Raw genomic sequence first — 22,963 nt, 5'->3', positions numbered from 1 at the left:
AATGTCTGGCTCTGCCTGCCCACACCCCCATTCCTGCCCTGCCTGCTGCTCTGCTCTGAGCGCTGGAACATTCCAGTCGGAGCTGGACTTGGTGGTGGTGACGGAAGCCAGCAGAAGAGGGGGCTTGGGAGGCCAGAGGCCACACAGCTGGCCGCAGCTCTGCTCCTGCCCCGACCCTGATACACAAGTGCAGGGCGCACCCTCCCTCTGGGCCCAGTTTCCAGCCCTGATGCCAAAGGGGATGATGGGGAGGAGGCTGGAGTCTCCCTGGGGTCACTCCCTGTTCCTCCCTTCTACACTGGCCCACACCTGCCTCTGTGGCCTCACCTGAGCTACTCCTGCAGGGCTACTCCTTCAGGTGCCTGAATGTACCACAGATGCCTCCATTCTGGGCCTGGGGCCCTGGAAGGCATGCGGGAGGAGGTGGAAGAGGCAAGTAATGGTCTAGAGACACCTTAGGGTCTGGCTGGGATGCCCGGGTGTAGGTGTTGGCAGAGGTAGGACAAGCAGGTTGGGCAAAGCCAATGGTGTCAGTTTGGGACACATGGGCTTTGAGACCCCTGTGACATCTTCCCAGCGTCCTCCAGGAGCCAGGGGAGGTGATAATTTCTCCTTGCAAGGGAAGCATCTGTGCGATGTCCAGGGGTGCAGGACCATGGGCTGGGGGCCACGGAGGCCAAAAACAAATGAGAAACACCTGCGCTTTCAAGGAGCTCAGATGCCAAGACTAGGTTTGGGAGGCATGCACTGCCTGAGGCTCCTTGTGAAAAGTGGAGGTGGGAGAGCTGGAGCAGGGGCCACCGGGCCTCTGGGGGCACAGATGGGCGATCCACACTACCTGGGACAAGCCAGGAAGGCTTCAGAGAGGAGGTGGCATCTGTGCCAGGTTCACAGGGAGGGTCGGGCCAAAGTTCACAGGCAGAGCTGGGAAAATGGGTGTGGGGTCAGCAAGCAGCCCAGGACAGGCCAGAGCCCAGATCTGCTGGGCCAGCGAGGCAGACCCCTCCCCTGCCCACTCTGGGCCCCTGCATGGCCCGAGGTTCTGCTCCTGGGCACCGGTTCCATCAAGTCTGCTGAGGGCAGGGGCAGAGCACGGGCATGGATGGCGTGGGCGCCTCCCAGGTGAAGAGCCTAGATGCAGACAGAGGCAGAGGACCCCTCTTCTCCCAGCCAGCAAGGGCTGAGGGGCAGCCCTGGGCCTGTGGGAGTGAGGTGTTAGAAGGCGGCCTCTCCCCTGCCCCCAGCCCCAGGAGGCTCACTTCCTGCACGTCTCAGAGACGGCCCCAGCGGAAGTGGTTGCCTTGGTTTGCGCGTGTGGCCCGGGTGGCAGCAGATCCTGGCTGGGAACTGGGTCAACCTTCGAGGTACCTCCAGGCCCCATCCCAGGGGCTGAGCCCAAGAGCGGCTCTGCCTTCCCCTAGGCCTCTTTCTGGCCTTGTTCAAAGAACAGGCTGGGCAGGGAAGTGGCCAGGCCAACGGAAACCGTCTGGTGCCAGTCCGGACGAGAGCCCCTCGGAAGCCTGGAGCCCGGCCTGTGATCAAGTCAGACCTGGCTCCAGAAAGCACTACTTGGGTGGGGTGGGGTGGGCATTCCTGTCCGCACCTGAGAAGGCCACTCACATTTAGCATTTGGGAGGGGGACTGTTCCCCAAACCCTGGGCCAGGCTGAGCCCTCCTGCTGGCCCTGCTCCTGTAGAAATACACCAGGAACACCGGTTCCTCTCCACAGCCTGGCCTGGAGGCTCCAGGGTGACGCTCAGTTCCTTTCATTATCATCCTCTCTATCCCGACGCCCCCAGCCCCATTTTCTACCTGACTCATTCATTCAACAAATGTTTCGTGCCAAGGACAGGAAAAGACAGTTACCAAAAAGGCCCAGAGTCCCAGTCCTCGTGGAGACTACAATCCTCTGATAAAGTCCTACCATCCTCTGAGGCTCAACGAAACACAGCCTCCTCCAGGAAGCCCACCTAGCTGTCCTGGGAGTTCCTTTCTCTGGCTTTGTCTATCTCTCTCTCAGGGCTCATGACACATCTCCTTTAGCCTTAGGATGGCCTCATGTGACCTGTCTCTGTCTCCTTGGAACCAGCACACAGATGGGCCTCAGTAAGTGGTAGTTGCTGTCACCATCAGCACCTGCACCCCACCATCATCAAGGAGGGACAAAATTCTGGGGGTCCTGTGAACCCCTTGCCTGGCTCCCTGGCCTCTGGCAGACAACACTCCAATGTTACCAGCATACATGCTGGTGGGCCCGTCTTTGAGAAAACTTGGCATCGAAAAATCCCAACCACCAAAGCTCACAGGGAGGGTCTACTTGACCTTTGTGAAAGTTGCCTTAGTGTCTGCAGCCAAAGGGAGAGCTGGCTGGGTGCGGTGGTTCACGCCTGTCATCCCAGCACTTTGGGAGGCTGAGGTGGGTGGATCACCTGAGGTCAGGAGTTCGAAACCAGCCTGGCCAACATGGTGAAACCCTGTCTCTACTAAAAATACAAAAAAATTAGCCGGGCGTGGTGGCGCGCGCCTGTAATCCCAGCTACTTGGGAGCCTGAGGCAGAAGAATCCCTTAGAACCTGGGAGGCAGAGGTTGCAGTGAGCCAAGATCATGCCACTGTACTCCAGCCTGGCGACAAGAGCAAGACTCTGTCTCAAAAATAAATAAATAAATAAATAAATAAATAAGTAAATAAATAAATAAAGGAGCTGTCATCAGTGCCAAAGAGCCCTGGGGTCACAGCTGTGACTGTACTTGCCATCTCGAGCTGCTCTGCTCTGGGCTGATTCCTGCAAGAGCAGTTCTGGTCCTGCCCCTGTGGGTGGGGTGGTGGGGTTCTGATGCCCTTCTCCTCACCCCTCTGCATCTCCTAGGAAGAGGCAGGGGACGAGGCAGGCACCTCCCAGGAATCCCATGCTGCCTGTGTGAAGGACCGGCTTCTGGCAGGGACATGGAGTCCAGGCACAGCTGGGAGGAAGATTTGAGAGGTGGACAGCAACACTCGGCTGGCAGAACAGTTGGTTCCCGTGTCCTTGCCAGGCCTTGCAAGCAAAGCCCCAGGCAGGAGCGTGAGGCTGGACCCTGGCCCAGCGGCCCCATACTCCTGCCAGACCTCAGGCTCAGCTCTGGGGAAAGGGAGCATCTGCAAACAGCAGAGGCCCTGGCCAGAGGCCTCCTGACCTTCCCAGGCATGGGGGCGGAGTGCAGGCCATGAGCAAAGCTCAGCTGCATGGCTGGGACTGAGGACAACTCCCAGAGCCTCCAAGGAGCTTCCCCACCCAAGAAGGGGACTGGCAACAGCACCGTGGCAAAGCAGGGGAGATGGTCATGAGCTCTACAGGCCGGCCTTCCGTGCCTGCTCCTTAAGGCAGGGCCCTCTCTGGGAATGGCCTAGGCAGCCAGCCTAGCTTCACCTGTCGACCTGAGCCATCTCTGGTGGAAAATAAACCTGTTAGGAGTTGGAGACAGGGCCTCCAGGGCAGCGCCTTCCCTTCCTGGGCCCACGGGCCAGGCCCGCATCTTCCATTTTGTGTGACTCTGCTGTCTCCTAGCATACTGCCCTCTGTGCCTCAGTGGCCAGGGGCCCTGATTCATTCAAACTCACACCGGCCCCAAGCACCATGCAGTCTGGGGGGGTGTTCTGCTTCCTGCTGTCAGCTTGGAAGCTGAGACTCAGTGCCTGTAGAACGTCTCAGCATAAGCTGGGTGCGGTGATTGCCGCCTATAATCCCAGCACTTTGGGAGGCTGAAGTGGGAGGATTGCTTGAGCCCAAAAGCTCGAGACTAGCCTGGGCAACATAGGGAAATCCTGTCTCTTTAAATAAATAAATAAATAAGAAATTAGCTGGGTGCCATGGTGTGTGCCTGTGGTCCCAGCTACTTGGGAGGCTGAGGTGGGAGGATGGCTTGAGCCTGGGAGGTCGAGGCTGCAGTGAGCTGTGATTGTGTCACTGTACTCCAAGCCTGGGCAACAGAACAAGACTCTGTCTCAAAAAAACAAACAAAACATCCCAGCAGAACAGGGGAGGGGCCTGCCCCTTGGAAGGAGCTGAGGATGGGAAGGAGGGCAGCTAAGGCTTCCAGTCCACAGCCAGAGGCAGAATCAGAGGCAGATGTGACCTTAGTGAAGCCCAGGTCCGCCCTTGGGGATCCCAGGGAAGCGGACAGCTGCCAGCCTCCATGGCTGCCCGACCCCCTCTCCCCATACCAGCCACCCACACACAGCAGTCAGGGCAAGCTCTCAAAAGCCGAGAGCAGCCTTGCTGCGTGCTGAAGGTTCCCGTAGCTCCGGGGCACCCGGGGTGGCTGCCCTGCGCCTCTGGGGGCTCAGCTCCAGCCACGCTGCTCAGGTCACAGGGGTTCCTTTCCTGCCTTTGTACTGCCTATTAACCTCTTCTGCAATGTCCTCTCCCCACCTGGCAGGTGTCACTCACTCATTCTCAGTCTGCCCCCATCACAGCACCTTCCAACCCGGCTTCTGCGCCTGTGTCTCCCCACCATGCTGTGCGGGCCTTGTTCGTCTCACTCCTAGCTGTGTCCCCAGCCTTGCAGGAGCAAGGCTGCATGTGTGAGAGCTCTGCGAAGGTCCTGGGCCACCCCAAGCCTTGGGTCCTTATAGGCCCTAACACCTTGGGACTCAGGGCAGTAGCAGCTCTGTCCCAGCCCTGCAGGGGAGAGGGACACAGACCTGAGTCCTGGGCTGAGGGAGAATCACCTAGTCAGCCCCAGACCCCAGGGCGCTGCCCGCCATGCCCTGGAGAGGACGACACTGCACTCAGTCAGCCTGGGGTCCTGTGCACAGACCCCTTTGGCAGGAAGCTGTAGAGGAGGCTGGTGGTAGCCAGGCTCAGCTGCACGTGGTCCCCTCTCCCATCCTAGTGAATGCTGCCTTTTAGGCTCAGAGGGTTTCCGGGCAGGGGAGTGGTCTGTGAAGGGAGGCCAGCGGCAGCAGCCAGCACACCCTGGTCTGGCTTCAGTGCCAGGGTGCAGGGACGTGGCCGCCCGGCCTAGGTTTTGGAGAGGGCACTAGATCTGTCCAGGAAGTCATCCCCAGCCCCGTGACCTGTCTCACTCTGTGCCCTCTGCCCAGGCAGAACCAGCCTGAACCAGTTTGCGTGGTTCAGACAGGCCAAGGGACAGAAAGGGACTGTAAACAAATAGGTCCTTCCTGGAAGGCCACTGGGCCTCCCACACTGGTTACTCTGCCAAATACTTTCGGTATTGAAGCAGGTCGAAGGTGCTTCAATACCGACTCCTCAGCCAGGCGTGGTGGCTCATGCCTGTCATCCCAGCACTTTGGGAGGCCGAGGTGGGTAAATCACCTGAGGTCAGGAGTTCAAGACCAGCCTGGCCAACATGGTGAAACCTCATCTCTACTAAAAATACAAAAATTAGCCAGGTGTGGTGGCAAACGCCTGTAATCCTAGCTACTTGGGAGGGTGAGGCAGGAGAATCACTTGAACTTGGGAGGCCAAGGTTGCAGCGAGCCGAGGTCGCGTTACTGCATTCCAGCCTGGGCAACAGAGCGAGACTCTGTCTCAAAAAAAAAAAAAAAAAAAATACTGACCCCTCCTGCCTCCCTTGCAGGGTGCCCACAGGCCACCAGCAGGCCTTGTCACCTCAAGGGTGGTCCGTGGGCGGTGGTGGCAGCAGGCCCTGGGAGCTGGGCCTCAACCTGCTGAATCAGAATCTGCACTCAAACTGCACCCTCCAGGGTTCTGTCTGCATGTGACCCTCCGATAACTGGCCCCAGGAGGATGGCGCTAGGCCGGGGAGACGCCCTGTCAGTGGGGTTTCAGATGCTGTGCTGCACGGGCAGGAGACTCCCAGCCCCACAGTCATCACTTCTAGCTGACAGCAACACCAGTCCATGCCCCAGTCTGGCCAAGGCCAAGGCGCTGGGAAAGAGCAGTGCAGAAACACTCGTGGGACACTGTGAAAGGATCCCCAGCTCCGTGGCCAAGTGTCAGGAGGCTGGCCCCAGGCCCAATGCACACTCACTCTGAGCAGGGCTGGTGCACCTGGGGCCCAGTTTTCCTCTCCACACACGAGCCCCAGGGCCAGGCAGGACGGCACGGGGGAGCTCTCAGCCTGCGAGGCCTGGCAGAACCACACAAATGGCTATTTGTTTCCTCAGTTCCATCCACTGAGATCCCCCAAACCAAAGTGAATAGGGCAGCAGGCATCAGGCCACAGTCATGGCACCCAGACAGACCTGTGTCCTGGGGAGGCCTGGCCAAGGCACGGCATGAGCATCTGTCTCCGTCGGGCAGCTGAAATACCCAAGAACGCCCAGTGTGGGGGACAGTGGTAGATTTTGGCCACCTAGCACATTTTCAACCATGGACAGAGCCATGTCTGAAGCAAGGACACTCCTGGGCTTTGCAACCACCCATCAATAAACTTCCTTTTTTATTATTAAGTGTGGGCAGGGTTTCTGTTCTTACAACTTAGTCCTAACAGAAAACACTGGTTTCACAGGACAAAAAGGCACAAGACAGCTGGACACCTGGAGAGAGGTGACACAGGACAGAGTCCTCACCCGCCTGCCCTGGGCGTTGCGGCTGCAGTCCCTGGGCCTGGTGGCATCCACAGCATGGCAATCTCTGGCTGGGCTTCAGGGAGCCCGTATGTCTGATTGTCAGGGCTTTGCCGGCCAGGCAGTGGGCACCAGCGTGGTGGGTGGGCAGGCCTGAGCTTCCAGGAGGCCTCCTGGGATTCAGGCTCTTCAGTGGGGTGTGCTTGTCGGGGGGAGGGTGGGTTCTGTGGCTTTCGGCTACATTCCCCTGCTGTCTTCTGTCTATGTTCCAAAACCCGCTCTGGTCCCTAGGTGTCTGGAGACCTGGGGTGGTCCAGCTCAGGAGGCCATCTGGAGCTGCCGCAGCAGCCTGCAGAGCGGGAGTTGGCATTGGTTCCCAAGAGGTCTGGGTGTTCTGGGGCTTCCTGAAGGGAAAGGCATTACCTGCAGTGAAGTCAGAAGGACACAGTGTCCAGCAAAAAGGCACTGGGAGTCCAGAAAGAGCCACTCCCCACCGTTGCCCCTGCCACCATGGGGTGGGCTCCCGGAGCCCTGGGCAGCTTCTGGAGCTGCCCTCTTGGGGGCGTGGGCAGTGGAGCTGGCTTGGGGACAGATGTTCTGCAGGCCGGGGGTCAGCTGTGAAAGGCAGACCAGGCCACGCCCGAGCCATAGAACTCCACGCGGCTGGGCCAATCGCCGTCCCTGCTGCCCTCCTTGTCCTCGTCGGAGTCATCATCATCTCCACTGGACGCTCCGCAGATGGGCCGGGTCAGGTGGGCCGGCTGCCCTGGGGACCCCGCGCCCTGCTCCTCCGCCTCCTCCTGCCGCTGCTGGGCAGCCAGCTCGCGGTAGCAGAGGCTGCAGACGCGCACAGGCTTGGGGGACAGGCGCGGGAGCAAGAAGCGCTGGCGCGAGCACTCAGCGCAGACCACGAAGCCGCACTTGCGGCAGTGGTGGCGCCTCGTGAGGGCGGAGAAGCGCGTCTGCGTGCAGCGCATGCAGATGTCCGTGGCCTTGTCGGGGATCCAGGGCGCCGCGTGCTCCGTGCTGGGCGGGCGGCCCGTGGCCCGCAGTTGCCGCCGCACACACTCCTCGATGTGGCTGATCCACTCCTGGCGCTCCGTGGCGGAGGCGGCCGACACCACGAAGGACTTCTTGGCTGTCTTGATCATCCAGCGGTTCTTGGCCTGCAGCGTCTCCGGCAGCAGCTCCAGCGTGACCTCCTCCAGGGGAATGATGTGCTGGCTGCGGTACTTGCGCTTGTTGAGCACGATGCTGCCATACACCAGGATGTCGTTGAAGAGGAAGAAGATGCGCGGCTTGGCCTTCTTGCGGCACTCCTTGGTCAGCACGCCCTCGCCAAGCAGCACTCGGCCTGGCAGCGCCAGCGGCTGCCCCGAGGCCCCGAAGCAGCTCTCCACGGCCGCGATGCGCTGGCTGTTGATCTCCGTGTTGGCCAAGTGGTCCACCATCGTCTCCAGCCACCGGCTGCAGGAGGAGACAGACGGGGAGTAAGTCCAGGCTCAGGCATGGGGGTGTCAGAACCAGGCTGCCCATCCCCGACTCACTAACCCACCACACCAGGCAGCCCACTGACTACCCACAGTACCCCGTAGGCCTGCCAGCACTGAGCGGCATCACCCCAGAAGCTGACCCTTCCACGGGAGTATAGGGAACTACGGGGAGGGAAGGGAGATTCCCCAGTAAAGGGGAGGTGGTGGCCAGACAGGGCTGGGAAAGTAGTGATAAAGTGTGCTACTTAGGCCAGGTGCAGCGATTCATGCCTGTGGTTCTAGCGCTTTGGAAGGCTGAGGCAGGAGGAAGCTTGAACCCAGGAGTTTGAGGCTACAGTGAGCTATGATCACGCCACTGCACTCTAGCTAGGTGACTGAGTGGATTCTATCTCCTAAAAAAATAAAAATGTTCTACTAAGCGGGCTACCACTGTGGGCAGCAGAGGTCCAGCCGCGCTGGGGAGCCTTGAAAAACAGGGTGGAATAGGCCTCAACGGGACATCAGAACGGTCCTTGCCAGGAGACCTGGGTGTCCCCACCCCCAACCCATCCCTGACTCTGCTATTCACCAAACCAAGCCATCACAGGCCCTGCAACCCATGCACCCACCCAGTGAGTGCAGCAGTCACCACCACCATCACAAGCACAGGCGCTGAGTGCTTCTTCTCAACCAAGCCTGACTATCTCATTTAGTTCCCACCTGACCCCAGGAGGCAGAATCCCCACTTTACAGGAGGGGAACTGAGGCGATGCTAGGAGGCAGGGGCCCTGGAGCTCGCACTATGCTGTCCTCCTGAGTGGAGTGGGAGGCCACACAGGCCCCTCTGCTGGTGCCCTAAGCACTAAGCACTAACTCAGAGCTCATGCTGGGCGCCCTTGCTCAGTCCACACATGCACCAGCCCACCAGACTCACGACCTTGAAGACCCCCTAAATGCCACAGATTCCCCAGTCCAAGCCTCCGGTCTTGGCCTCTCCAAGCTCTAAGAGGGCTCTCAGCATAGATATTCACCTGCTTGTCTAACAAGCTCCTCAAACGCAACACATCCAATGCTAAACCCAGTCCCCACAGACCTGCGCCTCTTCCTCTCCTTCAGTGACACCGCCATTCACCCAAGAGTTCAAACCCAGATCTAGGATGCATCCTTGAATCTCCCTCTTCCTGTACCTCCAGCATTCAAGCCATGAGCAAATCTCATCATCTTTTCCTCCTCTCAAATCTAGCCCGCCCACTTCTCAGCACACGACTCCACCACCATATCGGCGGCAAGGTGCCATTGCGTCCCACCTGAGACAGGCTGTCCCAGGGTCGGCTCCTTCCTGCAACAGGTTCTCAGTTCCCGTCTGTCTCCTTTTCAAAAGGGTTCTCCCTGACAACCCCAGCTCAGGCAGTCTCTCCCCATACCCAGGACAGGCATTGGTAATGCATGGTCTGAGTCAAATCCGGCCCTCAGCCTGCTTTTGTAAAGATTTATTGGGACACAGCCAGATACGTTCATTTATTATTGTCTCTGGTGGCTTCCACACTGCAATGGGAGAGTTGAGTGTTGGTGACAGGGACTACATGGTGACAAAGCCTAAAATATTTACCACCTGGCCCTTTGTAGAAAGGGTCTGCTGGCCCCTTCTCTGGGATTCAATCCTATTTTGTTTTTTCTTTGCGGGATTTAACAGGACCTGCTGTTTTCTCGTCTATTCATTGCTTGTGTGTTTTCTGCTTCCCCTACTCAATTCTTAGCTCCATGAGAACATGAGCCTCTTCCTGTTGTGTCCACAGTTCTTGGAGCCATGCCAAGCACATACTAGGTGCTTCATAAGTAGCTTGGCATGGTTCCAAGCAGGTCCCAAGGCCCACCATGCATGACTCAGCTCTTACCTCTACAGAGGAAGAGGTGAGAGCTGGCCCCACCACCACCACCACGTGCACACATGCGTTCAGGCACACACGGCACGCCTGGGGTTGAGCTGATCACACCCATAGTGTTTCTGGGTCACTGAGCTGCAGTTCTGAGCCTGGCCACCAGTAGAAAGCCACAGTGGGGCCCCAGTGTGACGGCTGGATGCATTGCACAGGAGAAGATGCTGGGCCCTCGAGTCCCGTTCCACTTGCCCCTGTAGATCACAAGTGTCCTGAGAAGAGCTGCCCACACCGCCTTACGTAAGAACTGCTATTTTTAGGTTGCTGATCTTGGCTGTATACTGCAAACCTAGGGGATTACCAGTGACAGATCTGACCCGTCTCTCCATGACTGATCACCGAGTACCTGGCTGATGGACAATCTGACAAAACCAGAACTGTGGCCGGGCGCGGTGGCTCAAGCCTGTAATCCCAGCACTTTGGGAGGCCGAGACGGGCGGATCACGAGGTCAGGAGATCGAGACCATCCTGGCTAAAACAATGAAACCCCGTCTCCACTAAAAATACAAAAAAATTAGCCGGGCGTGGTGGCGGCGCCTGTAGTCCCAGCTACTCGGGAGGCTGAGGCAGGAGAATGGCGGGAACCCGGGAGGCGGAGCTTGCAGTGAGCCGAGATCGCGCCACTGCGCTCCAGCCTGGGCGACAGAGCGAGACTCCACCTCAAAAAAAAAAAAAAACAAACAAACCAGAACTGCATTCCACAAAGAGCGGTGACCGCACAGCAGAGACAACCAAAATGCCTACCAGCAGGGAAAACCACAAAAACCCAGGGCTACTCACGCAATGAGAGATACAGATCAATGTGGTCTGATGGCAAACAACAAACACGGAGTGGAAAAACACAACCTGTAGAATGTTGTATGTAAAGTGACACCACTTATGCAGGAATTACATAACATTCTGAAAGTGTTCAAGAACTATATCTATGAATAAAAATAGGTAGCAGGAAGGCCGGGCACAGTGTCTCACGCCTGTAATCCCAGCACTTTGGGAGGCTGAGGTGGGCAGATCACCTGAGGTCAGGAGTTCGAGACCAGCCTGGCCAACATGGTGAAACCTCATCTTTACTAAAAATACAAAAATTAGCTGGGCGTGGTGGCGTATGCCTGTAATCCCAGCTACTTGGGAGGCTGAGACAGGAGAATCGCTTGAACCCGGGAGGTGGAGGTTGCAGTGAGCCAAGATTGTGCCATTGCACACCAGCCTGTGTGACAGAGTGAGATTCCATCTCAAAAAAAAAAAAAAAAGGAGGGAAAAAAAACAAAACAAAAAATAAATAATAGGTGTTGGTGAGGGTGTGGAGAAACTGGAACCTGTACACTGCTGATGAGAATATGAACTGGTGCAGGCCCTAAGGAAAACAGTACGGAAGTTCCTTAAAAAGTTAAAAATACTCACACCTGTAATCCCAGCACTTTGGGAGGCCGAGGCGGGCGGATCATGAGGTCAGGAGATCTAGATCATCCTGGCCAACACGGTGAAACTCCGTCTCTACTAAAAACACAAAAAATTTGCCGGGTGTGGTGGTGGGCCCCGCCTGTAGTCCCAGCTACTCGGAAGGCTGAGGCAGGAGAACAGCGTGAACCCAGGAGGCGGAGCTTGCAGTAAGCTGAGATCGAGCCACTACACTCCAGCCTGGGCGACAGAGAGAGACTCCATCTCAAAAAAAAAAAAAAAAAAAAAAGGGTTAAAAACAGAACTACCATATGATCCAGCAATGCCACTTCTGGATATATATCCAGACTGAAAGCTGGGACTAAAATAAATATCTGCTTTCCCAGGTTCATATCAGCATCATTCACAATAGCCACAATAGGTGGAAGCAACTCAAATATCTATCAATGGGAGAATGGATGAACAAAATGTGGAACATACTTACCATGAATACTATTCAGCCTCGAAAAGAAGGAAATTCTGACGCATGCTACAACATGAATGAGCCCTGAGGACATCATGCTAAGTGAACCAGGCCCATCACGAAAGGACAAATAATAATAACTTATATGAGATACACAAACTGATCAAATTCATAGAGGTAAAAATAGAATGGTGGTTGCCAGGGGCTGCTGGAAGGGGAATGGGGAGGCTGTCTGGGTATGGAGTTTCAGTTTTAAACGGTTAAAAAGTTTTAGAGGCTGGGTGTGGTGGCTCATGCCTGTAATCCCAGCATTTTGGGAGGCCAAGGCGGGTGGATCACTTGAGGTTAGGAGTTCGACACCAGCCTGGCCAATATGGTGAAACTCTGTCTCTACTAAAAATACAAAAATTAGCCAGGGATGGTGGCGCGTACCTATAGTCCCAGCTACTCGGGAGGTTGAGGCAGGAGAATCACTTGACCTAGGAAACAGAGGTTGCAGTGAACTGAGATCATGCCACCACACTCCAGCCTGGGCATCACAGTGAGACTCCATCTCGGAAAAAAAAAAAAAAGGTTTTGGAGATCTGTTACACAACAATGGGAATATACTTAACACTACTGAACTGTACACTTGAAAGTGATTCGAATGGTAAAAATAAAAGACAGGAGGGAGAAAGTCAGGAGTAAGTAGTCTGGGGAGAGGACCTAGATGTGACCAGGAATGGGGGGCTCAGATTGGATTCCATCTTCGTCTGTAAGGTTTCATTTTTTTTGTTTTTAATTAGAAAAAGGTAGCAGCAAACATGACGAAATCCGAGTATCTGCCAATTTCAAGAAATGGGAACACGTGTTGCTTCTTCTAATGTAAGGTCTTCAAAAAGAAAAGAATTACAGGCCAGTGTATGGATTGAGTCCTGGGCTCCATGGGCTGGGGGCCGCTGAGCATGTCTCACGATGGGACACCTGGCTGGGCCTGATAGGGTGACCGCATGGCATCCGGGCCTGGGCACCTGCAGGGGATGTCAAGACCCGAAGAAGCAAGGCCACGTATGGCCCCAGCCCACCTATGTGCTGGGAAGTCAGGCCGCTGGCGAAACGGGATGCAAACCCAGTCCCGAGACTGCAGACCAAAGCCTCCATATTCAGTATCTGAGACAGGTGGGCTTTGTGCCCAGAGAGCAGGTAGCCCTCCCGCAACCCTGGGGGCTTGTTGAGCTCTGGATACTGGGCCAGCCAAGTGGACGGCACAGAGGAAGGGAAGGAACAGCACCAGGCGGAAGAGAGCCGTAGGCAGGGGTGCCCAATCCACCCAGACCCGGCCAGCAGAGGGCAGAGCCCATAACACTGTCTCTACAGCCCTTGGAGGAGGCACAGAACGCTCCACATGGGACCCCCTTGCTGCTCTGCCCCCGCCCGTGACTTGAAGACCCCCTCTAGGCCCTTACAGCCAGTGTCCAGCTGCTGATGGTAAAATGTGGACCGGGAAGGGCAAGGAGGGGCATCTGCTGGCGATGAAGGGGGCTGGGCTGAGAGTTGACCCCACACACTGACTGGGGCTGCCAGGGGCTCACATGTGCCCCCCTTTGTGAACTTGCAGAGGGTCCCAGATTGGGCAAGGGGTAGGGCAGACAACATCCTCCTGGGGGCTGCCCCTGCATGCAAGCCCTCTCTACAGGACCACAACTTCACACCCCGCTTTGACCTGGTCTGTAGGTGTTTCTTGGCAAATACAGCAGCCCTGAGTTAGATGGGGAATGCTTTTTTTTTTTTTTTTTTTTTTCCTGAGACATTATCTTGCTTTGTTGCCTAGGCGGAAGTACAGTGGTGGTGCAATGAGGGCTAACTGCAGCCTCAAACTCCAGGGCTCAAAAAAACCTCCCGCCTCAGCCTCCTGAGTAGCTGGGACCACGGGCATGCACCAGTATGCCTGGCTACTTTTTAAATTTGTTGTAGAGGCGAGGGTTCGCTGTGTTGCTTAGATAGGTCTTGAACTCCTGGCCTTAAGCAATCCTCCCTCCTCAGCCTCCCAAAGTGCTGAGATCGCAGGTATGAGCTACTGAGCCCAACTGGGAATCCTCTTTTTTTTTTTTTTATTGTTCTCACCAGGGAAGTGAACCTCCCTTGCCTAGCACAGGGGAGGAAAAAGCTGAGTCCTGTCCTTATTCATTTGGGGCTGGCCTGCCTCGGGAAGATGTTGGTGACAGAGCTTCCGGGCAGCCTCTGGGACTCAGAGAGTGCCTGTGTTGGCCCCAGGGCTGCTGGTAGAGGGGTGACCGCGGCGCAGTCTCAGTAAGCCTGGGAGTCAGGCAACCAACAGACCTGCATCTTTCTTTGAGGGTTCAGAGGGGTGGGGACTCTCAGGCTCAGCAATCCTGCTGCCTGCACAGGGGCTGGAGGTGCTCACGTGAGCACTGCGGCTTGGGAGCCACATCCTGAGAGCCACCGCGTGGCTGTAGAAGCCATGAAGCCAGGTTCTGTATGTTACAGCCCAGGTGTGATATGTGCTCAACAGCAGGGGCTGGAGAGCTACACCAAATCCGGGCCACTGCCAGCTTTTCTAAATCCAATTTTACTCAAACACAGTCATGCGGGACAGAGGCTGTATGGCTGGCAAAACCTAAACTATTTGCTACCAGCTCTTGACAGAAAAGGTTAGCCAACTCCTGATCTACACCGCGCCACATTGTAAAATGCATAACACACACACTGCAGGGCACGCTGAACAGGCCACGCAGGGCACTGTCCTGATGGGAGTTGTCCTGTCCTCTCCCCTACTCGGGACACAGCATTTTGGATAAATGAGAGATGTGTGGGGCCCCAATATGGTAGCCCTGGAAAGTAGGAGCTGGGCAGCCGTCGGGGGTGGAGTGGGAGCTGTAACTCCTCTGCCTCGGCTTACACGTGGAGAACCTGCTCAGGGATGTGCAGGGCCAGGGTCACCAAGGAAATCAGAGTTCTGGGGGCAGCTCAGCCCTTTGGACTTTCCCTTGACTTCCAGATCGGGGCTGCTCCTTCCCTGCAGGGACCTGGACCCCACGCAGGCCCACCCTGCTTCTATGCCTGCCTGATTTCATTTTCCAAATATTTATGAGTCCCACTGTGTGCCAGACACTGTGTGAGGTTACAGCCGGGAGCTGGAGACCAGGCCCTTCAGGAATGCACACTTCTTTCCAGTGAGACTAGAAGTACATTCACAGGGTCTTTTCTGAGAGCCAGTGCTAAGCACTGTGAAGAAAGACTGGTGCGCCCAGCAGGGCAGGGGCTGGGAGGACGGTGGAGGTCAGGGAAGGCCTTGGGAGGAAGTGAACTCCCTCCAGCCTGAAGAAGTCAGCTGTGCAAAGATCTAGGGGCAGAGCTCCGGTCCTGGGGAGCAGCTCAAGGTGGAAAGGGTGAAGTCAGGCTGTGGAGTAAGGAGCGATGGGGATGGGGCAAGGGGGACAGATGAGGTCACAGTGCTGGAAGGGGCCATCCTGCAGGCTCCCAGGCCAGCGCGAGGATGTGAGGTTTTCTCCATGTGCACTGAGACCGCAGGACCAGGTGCCAAGCCTCCTCTCCCTCCAGAGGGCCGCCCCTCGGCTCTGTCCAGCCCTCTGACTTCTGGAAGGCCCTCCTCCGGGAAGAGACCAGTAATGAAAAACAAAGCAAAACAAAACTGGAAGTGCCGCCGACTGAGCACTTAGAACTCACCAGGCACAACGTTAAGCATATTACGTGCATTATTTCACTTAATCCTCACAAAAGCCCCCCTTGGGGAAGGTACTTCCACCACATCAAAGTCACTGCCCAAGGTCCCTGCTGAGTGATGAGGAAGCCCGGCTTCAAAATAACCATGAATTGTGGAAAGCTGCACTCAACCAGAGACCAAATCAGAACTCCACAAGTCAGAGTCCAGCGGGTGTTGCTTGGCGCTCCAAATGCCTGATGCCCACCCCATCCCGAGCAGGTCCGTCAGCTTGGCTGGGCTGTCCCACCCTCCAGGCCATACTGGCCAATCCCCCTTCCTTCCTCGGGGGGCGGGGGGTACTGGATTGGGCAGGTCCCCTAGCTCGCCCAGGGCCGCCTGACTTGTGCCTTGGCAGCCCTGAGGGCTGACCTGTGCAGGAACGCAGGCCGAAGTCAGCGTCATCTCAGCTCACACAGACTCCAGTGGGAATGACGCTGTGCAGATGGGCGATCCCAGCGCATTAGGGGACTACCTCTCCACGTCTTTGGCCTCTGACCCTCTCTGAGTGGGAGATACCAGCGGTGTTCAAATTCCAAAGGAGGGCTCCCCTTGGGCTGCAGAGACCAACTTTCAGGGCGGCTGGGAACCTCTGCTTTCCCACCTGCCAAGGGGCTGACCACACCTCTGCCCTAAACGGCCCGCCAAGAGTTGGGGAAATGAGAAAGGAGGGAGATTCCAGGCAGCCTCTCTCTGCTGGCCTGCTCAAGTTTCCTCTCTAAGATGCGAGCCGTGCCCGACCCTGTTTTTCTTGACAACTCCCACCAAGATTCACAAACTCAACTGCTCCAGAGGAACTGGGACCCCAACGCCCCCCGCCGCGCCCCTGCCCAGAGGGACAGTGGTCCCATCCAGGCCTCCAGACTGCAGACTGGGACCGAGAAGAGAGAGAGGTCCCGGCGGCCACACGAGGCCAGGATCCTGGAAACACCACCATCAACCGGGTGCGCTGAGACCCCTGCAGTCCCGGGTGGCCTGCGAACCCCTCGCCTCCACCACCTTACACCTGCGCGTTTCCCCGAGGACGCCGCCTCGGCCCCTCTGACCCCTGACCGCTCTCCCTCGCTCTCCCCAGGCTCCCTGCAGCGCTCACCCAGCAAGCCGCCCAGGAGCGCCCTTCCACGGCCTCTTCTCGGGTTGGAGTCCGCGGCACTGCGCCCCGCCCGCCCAGGAGCCGCCAAGACGGCGCGGCCCGAGGGAGCTCGCTTGCCCCGGGGGTGGGGATGGGAGACTCCCCTCCTGCGCCTGCCCCGCGACCCGCAGCCCGGCCTGGGGACGGTGGGGGACTCACCTCCTGCGCCGGCCCGGTGCCCAGCCCGCGAGTTCGCACCGCGGCCGCCAGGGTCCCCGCCTGCTACGCCCAGGTCCCAACCCGCTCCGCCCAGGTCCCAGCCGGCTCCACCGGACACGCCCCCACGGTGGCTCGGCCAATCGGAGCCCGGGAAGCGGGAGGGGCGGGGCCTGGGCGCGGCTCCTGGAGGGCACCCGGGCTCCTGAGCGCCGCAGGTCTGGGGCTGGGCCGGACTGGCGCCCCTGTTTGACCCCCTGGCCCCGCCCGGCTTCCCTTTCCGCCCGCCGCTGCCCCACGCGGAGCGCGACTGCTGTCACCTGCTGGGACTGCGACCCTGACCTTGGGCAGGGGTTGGGTGGGGGCGCCCGCGACTGCGAGATCTGCGGGGCTCTGCGGGGAAACGGGCAGTGGGAGGCTTGTGCCTTCTGGTGCCTCCGGCGGGCCTCACAGCACAGTCACCCTCAGTGGTCAATAATCGTAATATGAAAATGCAGCAGCACTTTATAACCTTTTTTTTTCTTGAGATAGGATCTCCCTCTGATGCCCAGGCTGGAGTGCAATGGCGCAATCACAGCTCACTGCAGCCTGCACAGAAATCATCCTGACCCCAGGAGAATTAGCCCACCAGGACAGGCTAGTTTTTGTATTTTTGTACTGTCGGGGGGGCGGGGGGGTAGGGTCTCACTATGTTGCCCAGGCTAGTCTCGAACCCCTGAGCTCGAGCGATCCTCTCGCCTTGACCTCCTAAAGTGCTGGGATTTCAGTAGTGAGCCACCGTGCCTGACCTATTTTAAACTTTTTATAGTGGCGAATTTCAAACTGAAGGAAAGAGAACAGTCCAGGGGACCCTGGTGCCCATCACCCAAGTCCAACACTAGTAGCAAGTTATGTCACCCCTGGCTCAACTGTACCTGAGCCTCCTGTGTGACTCAGAAGGAAATTCCCAGGCCTCAGTGCCCGGGAGGCCTTCCTGGCCCTCCCTGGCCTCCTCCCAGAGGTCCTCTCAAATGGGCTTCTTCCTATTTCTTAAAGCCCCAGGCCTTTGTTTCTACCTACCAGGCCTCAGACTGTCACCTCCTCAGGGAGGCTGCCCTGGCCACCCAAAGTGGTTCCCTGTCTCCATCCCATCTCCCTCCACAGTCACCCGTGTTTATCATTTTGTAAAGCATCTCTCCCAACCCAGAGTCCTCTCCTGAGGCCACTCGTGGGGTTCAGGGCTGCCTAGCAGGCTGTGGCTTCTGTGGAATGCTCATCAACAAGTCATGCTGGTGGCTTGCCTCCCACCCAGGCCGTGAGCCCCACAGGCCAGATGGTAATTTCTTCTTGTTCAGGCGGGACTTTATTCTCATTCACCCCTGCATCCCGAGTGCTGAGAATGGGTAGTGCATAGGAGGAATGCAGTCAGTACCTGTCACATAGATGCAGGTTGTCTTGCCAAATAGAACTCCACCTGGGTACCTTGAGAGGAGCTGGCTCAGGCCGGGGCAGTGCCTGCTGGGCCAGGACCAGGCGAGAGGGGAGCAGCGGGAGGACTGATGGGCTGTGGGGCCGGAGCTAGAAGAGGTGCCTGCTGTCCTGGCGGGGGGTATGGGTGAGGCTGTGAGGTGGGTCCAGTGCTGGAGACCGGCCTCTCCCAGCTGAAAAGGGAAGAGAAAGGGGATGGGGGGAGGGGGAGGGGGAGGGGACAGGCAAGTGAGAGGGCCACCAGCTGTGGCCTTGGGGAGACCCCTCCCCACTACCACCTTATGGCGCCCACCATACCATTGCCTTGATCAGCAAGGTCAGCATTTATGAGCATTCAACAGAAGCCACCACCTGGTAAGTAACCCTGAACCCCACAAGACCCGAATAATGTCTGTTTGCTTTCAAAGTGTTTAAGCATTTTTAAAATGCATTGCTGTGAACATTTCATATGGGGAGAGTTCACATAAAAATCAGGATATTCAGCTCCTCTCAAATCAGAAGATTTGAGAATGTGGGTCCTCTTTAGAGGGGCCCTGTGTTCTCCCCTCCACTATGGTCCCCACACTCCCTCTGGTTTCCCCCTTGGGGCGCTTTATCTGCTTCCGCGCCTCCAACTGAATATACGTTTGGGTTTACAAGTCCTGAAGGGGCAGCCAGGCCTCTATACCACAGAGAGCAGAAAACACAAGGTCTGAGATCCCACAGGCTGAGTAATAACCAGGAGGGTTAGTGGGGCCACTGGGATGCTGGGAAACACTGTCTCCAGTGTACACACTGCTTGTCACCAGCGGGTGGAGGGCGACTTCAAGCTGAGCCTTCAAGGCTGCGATCCATGACTGCTCAGTGCCAGCTCCACCACCTCCCCGGCAAGAGGCTGCTTCTCAGGGAGGGTAGTCCCTGGCTGGGGTGGAGGTGGCCATGAGACTTGGAAGTGAGCCAGTCCCCTGGAAAGACAGGGCTGTCTTGTTTGTGATAGTGTCCTGGCATTTAACACCTTATCCGTAGAGAGGAGGCCTCGGGAGAAGGAAGCCTTTTCATGACTGTGGGAAATTAGAGGGAGGATGTGTTGGTCCTGCAATCAGGAGACCCCTCCTAGCCTTGTCCTGCTGGTGGTCCAGGACTCACTTGGACCTTAGTCTCCTCTTCTGTCCTTCCTTCCAGCTATGGATCTGAGTGACGTTCCGAGAAACGCCCCAGAGGCAGCACACACTGGTTTCCAGATGTCCATCCACTTCCCAGCGAGGCTGGCTGTGCGTGGGGACAGCTGGGTGGAGGGCCTCGCTCCTCCAAATAAGAGAGGAAAAACTCGTGACTCAGGGGCAGGCAGAAGTTGAGTCAGCCAAGCCACAAGCTGTGGAAAGAATGAGGTTTCTCCGAGGCGTTTGCTACTTCTCGGGAAAGAAGCCCTTTCGGCGGAGAAGCTGGCTTCCAGACTGCGGGAACCCGGGTTTCAGGAAAGCAGCGGGGCTTGGGATTTTCAAGTTAGGGATTCTGGCAACCACCTCTGCGCCCAACGCCAGGAATTTTTTTTTTTTGGATCGTTTATTAAGTTCTGTCTACATGCCAAGCACTGTGTGCTAAACATTTTATGTTATCTTATCTCTTCCCACACTAAAACTGTCATTCCCAGCTTTCAGTTTAAGAAACTGAAATAGGCACTGAAGTATTTAAGGATGAAAACAAATGTTGCAGCAAGAGAGAGAGAAAACAAAGGAGGCAGAATATTAGCAATAGGTAAATTGGGGTCAGGTGTCTCCAATCTTTTTCTGTAAAGGGTCAAATGTTAAGTACTTTGGGCTTTGAGAGCCGGGATCTCTACGGCAACTATTGAACTTCACCGCTGCAAAGCAAAAACAGCCATAGACAATACTTAAACAAGAGGGTTAGCGTCATGGACACTGATATTTGAATTTCCTGTAATTTTCATGTGTTATGAAAAATTCTTTAAAATTTTTTTTCCAACCATTTAAAAAAGTTAAAAACCATTCTTAGCTCATACAAAATCAGGATGTGGGCTGAAGTTTACCAATCCCTGATCTCTGACTATTTGTTGAACTTTTCGTATAACTGTTCCGTTGGTTTGAAAGTTTTCAAAACAAAAAATTGGGAAAACAAATTAAAGAAAAACAAAGGAAACAGAGGTCCTACTGTTTAGATTGGGCAGATCCTGAAACTGACTCTAAATTTGTCCGATTCCCAAACTACTACATGCTGCATTCTTTTTAAAAAATTATTTGTATTTTATTTCAATTTATTTATTTCTTAGAGATGAGGTCTTGCTCTGTTACTCAGGCTGGAGTGCAGTGGCGCAGTCATGGCTCACTGCAGCTTCGACCTCCTGGGCTCAAGTGATCCTCTTGCCTCAGCCTCCTGAGTAACTGGGACTATGGGCCTACGCGACTGTGCCCAACTAACTTTTTAAATTTTGAGTAGAGATGTGGGGGAGAGAGGGGTCTGTCTATGTTACTCAGGCTGGTCTTGAACACCTGACCTCATGATCCTCCCACCTTTACCTCCTAAAGTGCTGGAACTAAAGGCAGGCACCATCACACCTGGCTAATTTTAAAAATCTTTTGGCCGGGCGCGGTGGCTCAAGCCTGTAATCCCAGCACTTTGGGAGGCCGAGACGGGCGGATCACGAGGTCAGGAGATCGAGACCATCCTGGTTAACACGGTGAAACCCCGTCTCTACTAAAAAATACAAAAAACTAGCCGGCCGAGGTGGCGGACGCCTGTAGTCCCAGCTACTCGGGAGGCGGAGGCAGGAGAATGGCGTGAACCCGGGAGGCGGAGCTTGCAGTGAGCTGAGATCCGGCCACTGCACTCCAGCCTGGGTGACAGCGCGAGACTCCGTCTCAAAAAAAAAAAAAAAAAAAAATCTTTTGTGGAGACCAGGTCTCAGTATGTTGGCCAGGCTGGTTTCGAACACCCGGGTTCAAGATCCTGCTGTCTCAGTCTCCCAAAGGTGTGAGCCACCGCGCCTGGCCTAAATGCTGCTTTCTTTTTTTTTTCTTTTTGAGATGGAGTCTCGCTCTGTCCGCCAGGCTGGAGTGCAGTGGCGCGATCTCTGCTCACTGCAAGCTCCGCCTCCCGGGTTCACGCCATTCTCCTGCTTCAGCCTCCTGAGTAGCTGGGACTACAGGTGCCCGCCACCACGCCCGGCTAATTTTTTTATATTTTTAGTAGAGACGGGGTTTCACCATGTCAGCCAGGATAGTCTGGATCTCCTGACCTCGTGATCCACCCGCCTCGGCCTCCCAAAGTGCTGGGATTACAGGCGTGAGCCACCGCGCCCAGCCTTGCTTTCTTTGTAGATACTGTAACATGCTAAAGACACTGAGTCTCAAAGTCATACAATGTGGGGCATTTTGAAAAGATTTCTACTGAAATGATTAAGAAGATTAGTTTTAAAGGAGGAAACCCAGAGATGTTTGGGAAACCGTGACTTCAGAAGAAAATCTTGAGGGCGGGCTTGCTGCAGTGGCCTTGGATTTGAAGCTGAGACTACAACAGGACTCCAGGGAACCATGAGATGGCAGCGACGACCCCGCACCCACTCACCCTGCCTGTCTGCCTGTTTATTCCTTTCTCTCTCTGCGTGTGTATGCCCTGCATTTATCATTCCAGCTGTCTGCACATCTGCTTCATGTTTATGGGCATTACTGTGTTTGTTTCCCAGCATGGATTTTTCTCCTAGAGGCTCCAACCAGGCCAAAGGAGGAAAGGAGAAATATAAGAAAACAGAAGCAGGCAGGGTGTGGTGGCTCACACCTGGAATCCCAGCACTATGGGAGGTTGAGGCGGGTGGGTCACTTCAGCCCAGGGATTTGAGACCAGTTTGGGCAACATGGTGAAACCCCGTCTCTACAAAAATACCAAAAATTAGCCGGGCATGGTGGTGCATATTTGTAGTCCCAGCTACTCAGGAGGCTGAGAAGGGAGGATCGCTTGAGCCTGGGAGTTTGAGGCTGCAGTGAGCCGAGATCACACCACTGCACTCTAGCCTGGGCAACAGAGCAAGACCGTTATATATATATATCTAAACATAAATAAAACAGAAGCGATCCTTTTTGAAAAATGCCTTCGAGGGGTGAAATAAATGTTGCATGCCAATATAATCTTGAGTGTATTAGACCCACCTAGTGTCAATGGAGTACATCCAAGAGGCTTTTGACAGCACTGGTTTGACAAAGTTCTGTCTGGGTCATTCATTCATTCATTCATTCATTCATTCATTCATTCATTCAGCAATTACTGGATCCCTCTTTGTGCCACTACCCGGGCACTGGATCCAGGGATGAATATGGCGCTACTTCTACCCTTGGGGAGCTCACAGTCCAGTTGGGGCAAACCCATGAACACATCGTATTTATCCATGAGGAGAGAAGGCTGCCCACCCCGAGTAGAGGGCCGAGGTCCGTGCAGGAGAGAGCTGTCTTGGTTGGATGACACATCTTGGAGAACCATTTGGCATTTCAGTGTCAGTCTTTGAGGCCTGGCTGGCAAATGCCTCCTCACCTGCTGCATTTAAGGCAAGAACAGAAATTCCAGGGGCCAAGAACAAGCAAGCCAGAGGGAGAAAAAGTCCAGCACATGGTGTGGGAGAGGGCCAGGGAGGCTCTCTGGTTGTGGAATGGGGCTGGGTGCTAGTCCATGTTACTTTTTATTCTTTTAAAAATTTCTTTTA

The 22,963-nt window shown here is 55.8% G+C and overlaps 1 protein-coding gene and 1 long non-coding RNA gene across 7 annotated transcripts; one reads left to right on the top strand and one right to left on the bottom strand.

Moving 5' to 3' along the window:
- Positions 1-6,375: 6,375 nt before the first annotated feature.
- PLEKHF1 (pleckstrin homology and FYVE domain containing 1) lies at positions 6,376-16,879 on the bottom strand. Of its 4 annotated transcripts, none has more exons than XM_065536272.2 (3): positions 16,813-16,879; positions 12,233-12,353; positions 6,376-8,000 (listed from the first exon to the last, which is right to left on the bottom strand). In XM_065536272.2, exon 3 carries the CDS (start codon positions 7,982-7,984, stop codon positions 7,145-7,147), a length of 840 nt encoding a protein of 279 aa, XP_065392344.1. In that variant the 5' UTR covers positions 7,985-8,000; positions 12,233-12,353; positions 16,813-16,879; the 3' UTR covers positions 6,376-7,144. The 4 variants fall into 4 exon arrangements, with proteins under 4 accessions (XP_065392344.1, XP_045235401.1, XP_045235400.1 ...); XM_045379466.3 differs by having other exon boundaries at positions 12,233-12,279; XM_045379465.3 differs by lacking the exon at positions 12,233-12,353 and having other exon boundaries at positions 16,615-16,879.
- Positions 15,863-20,414, top strand: LOC102118063 (uncharacterized). 3 transcript variants are annotated; one of them, XR_010583553.2, is made up of 4 exons: positions 15,863-16,465; positions 16,597-16,738; positions 17,341-17,445; positions 19,438-20,414. It is a non-coding gene; the product is annotated as an uncharacterized lncRNA (long non-coding RNA). The 3 variants fall into 3 exon arrangements; XR_012427427.1 differs by having other exon boundaries at positions 15,863-17,445; XR_012427428.1 differs by having other exon boundaries at positions 15,863-18,630.
- Positions 20,415-22,963: the final 2,549 nt, after the last annotated feature.

The sequence above is a fragment of the Macaca fascicularis genome, chromosome 19, assembly GCF_037993035.2.
Source record: "Macaca fascicularis isolate 582-1 chromosome 19, T2T-MFA8v1.1".
Taxonomy (NCBI): domain Eukaryota; kingdom Metazoa; phylum Chordata; class Mammalia; order Primates; family Cercopithecidae; genus Macaca; species Macaca fascicularis.
This window is presented reverse-complemented; position numbering and strand designations above follow the sequence as displayed.

Bases quoted from the DNA above. Each gene is read 5' to 3' on its own strand.
- PLEKHF1 (XM_045379465.3), bottom strand. From the start codon at position 7,984: ATGGTGGACCACTTGGCCAACACGGAGATCAACAGCCAGCGCATCGCG.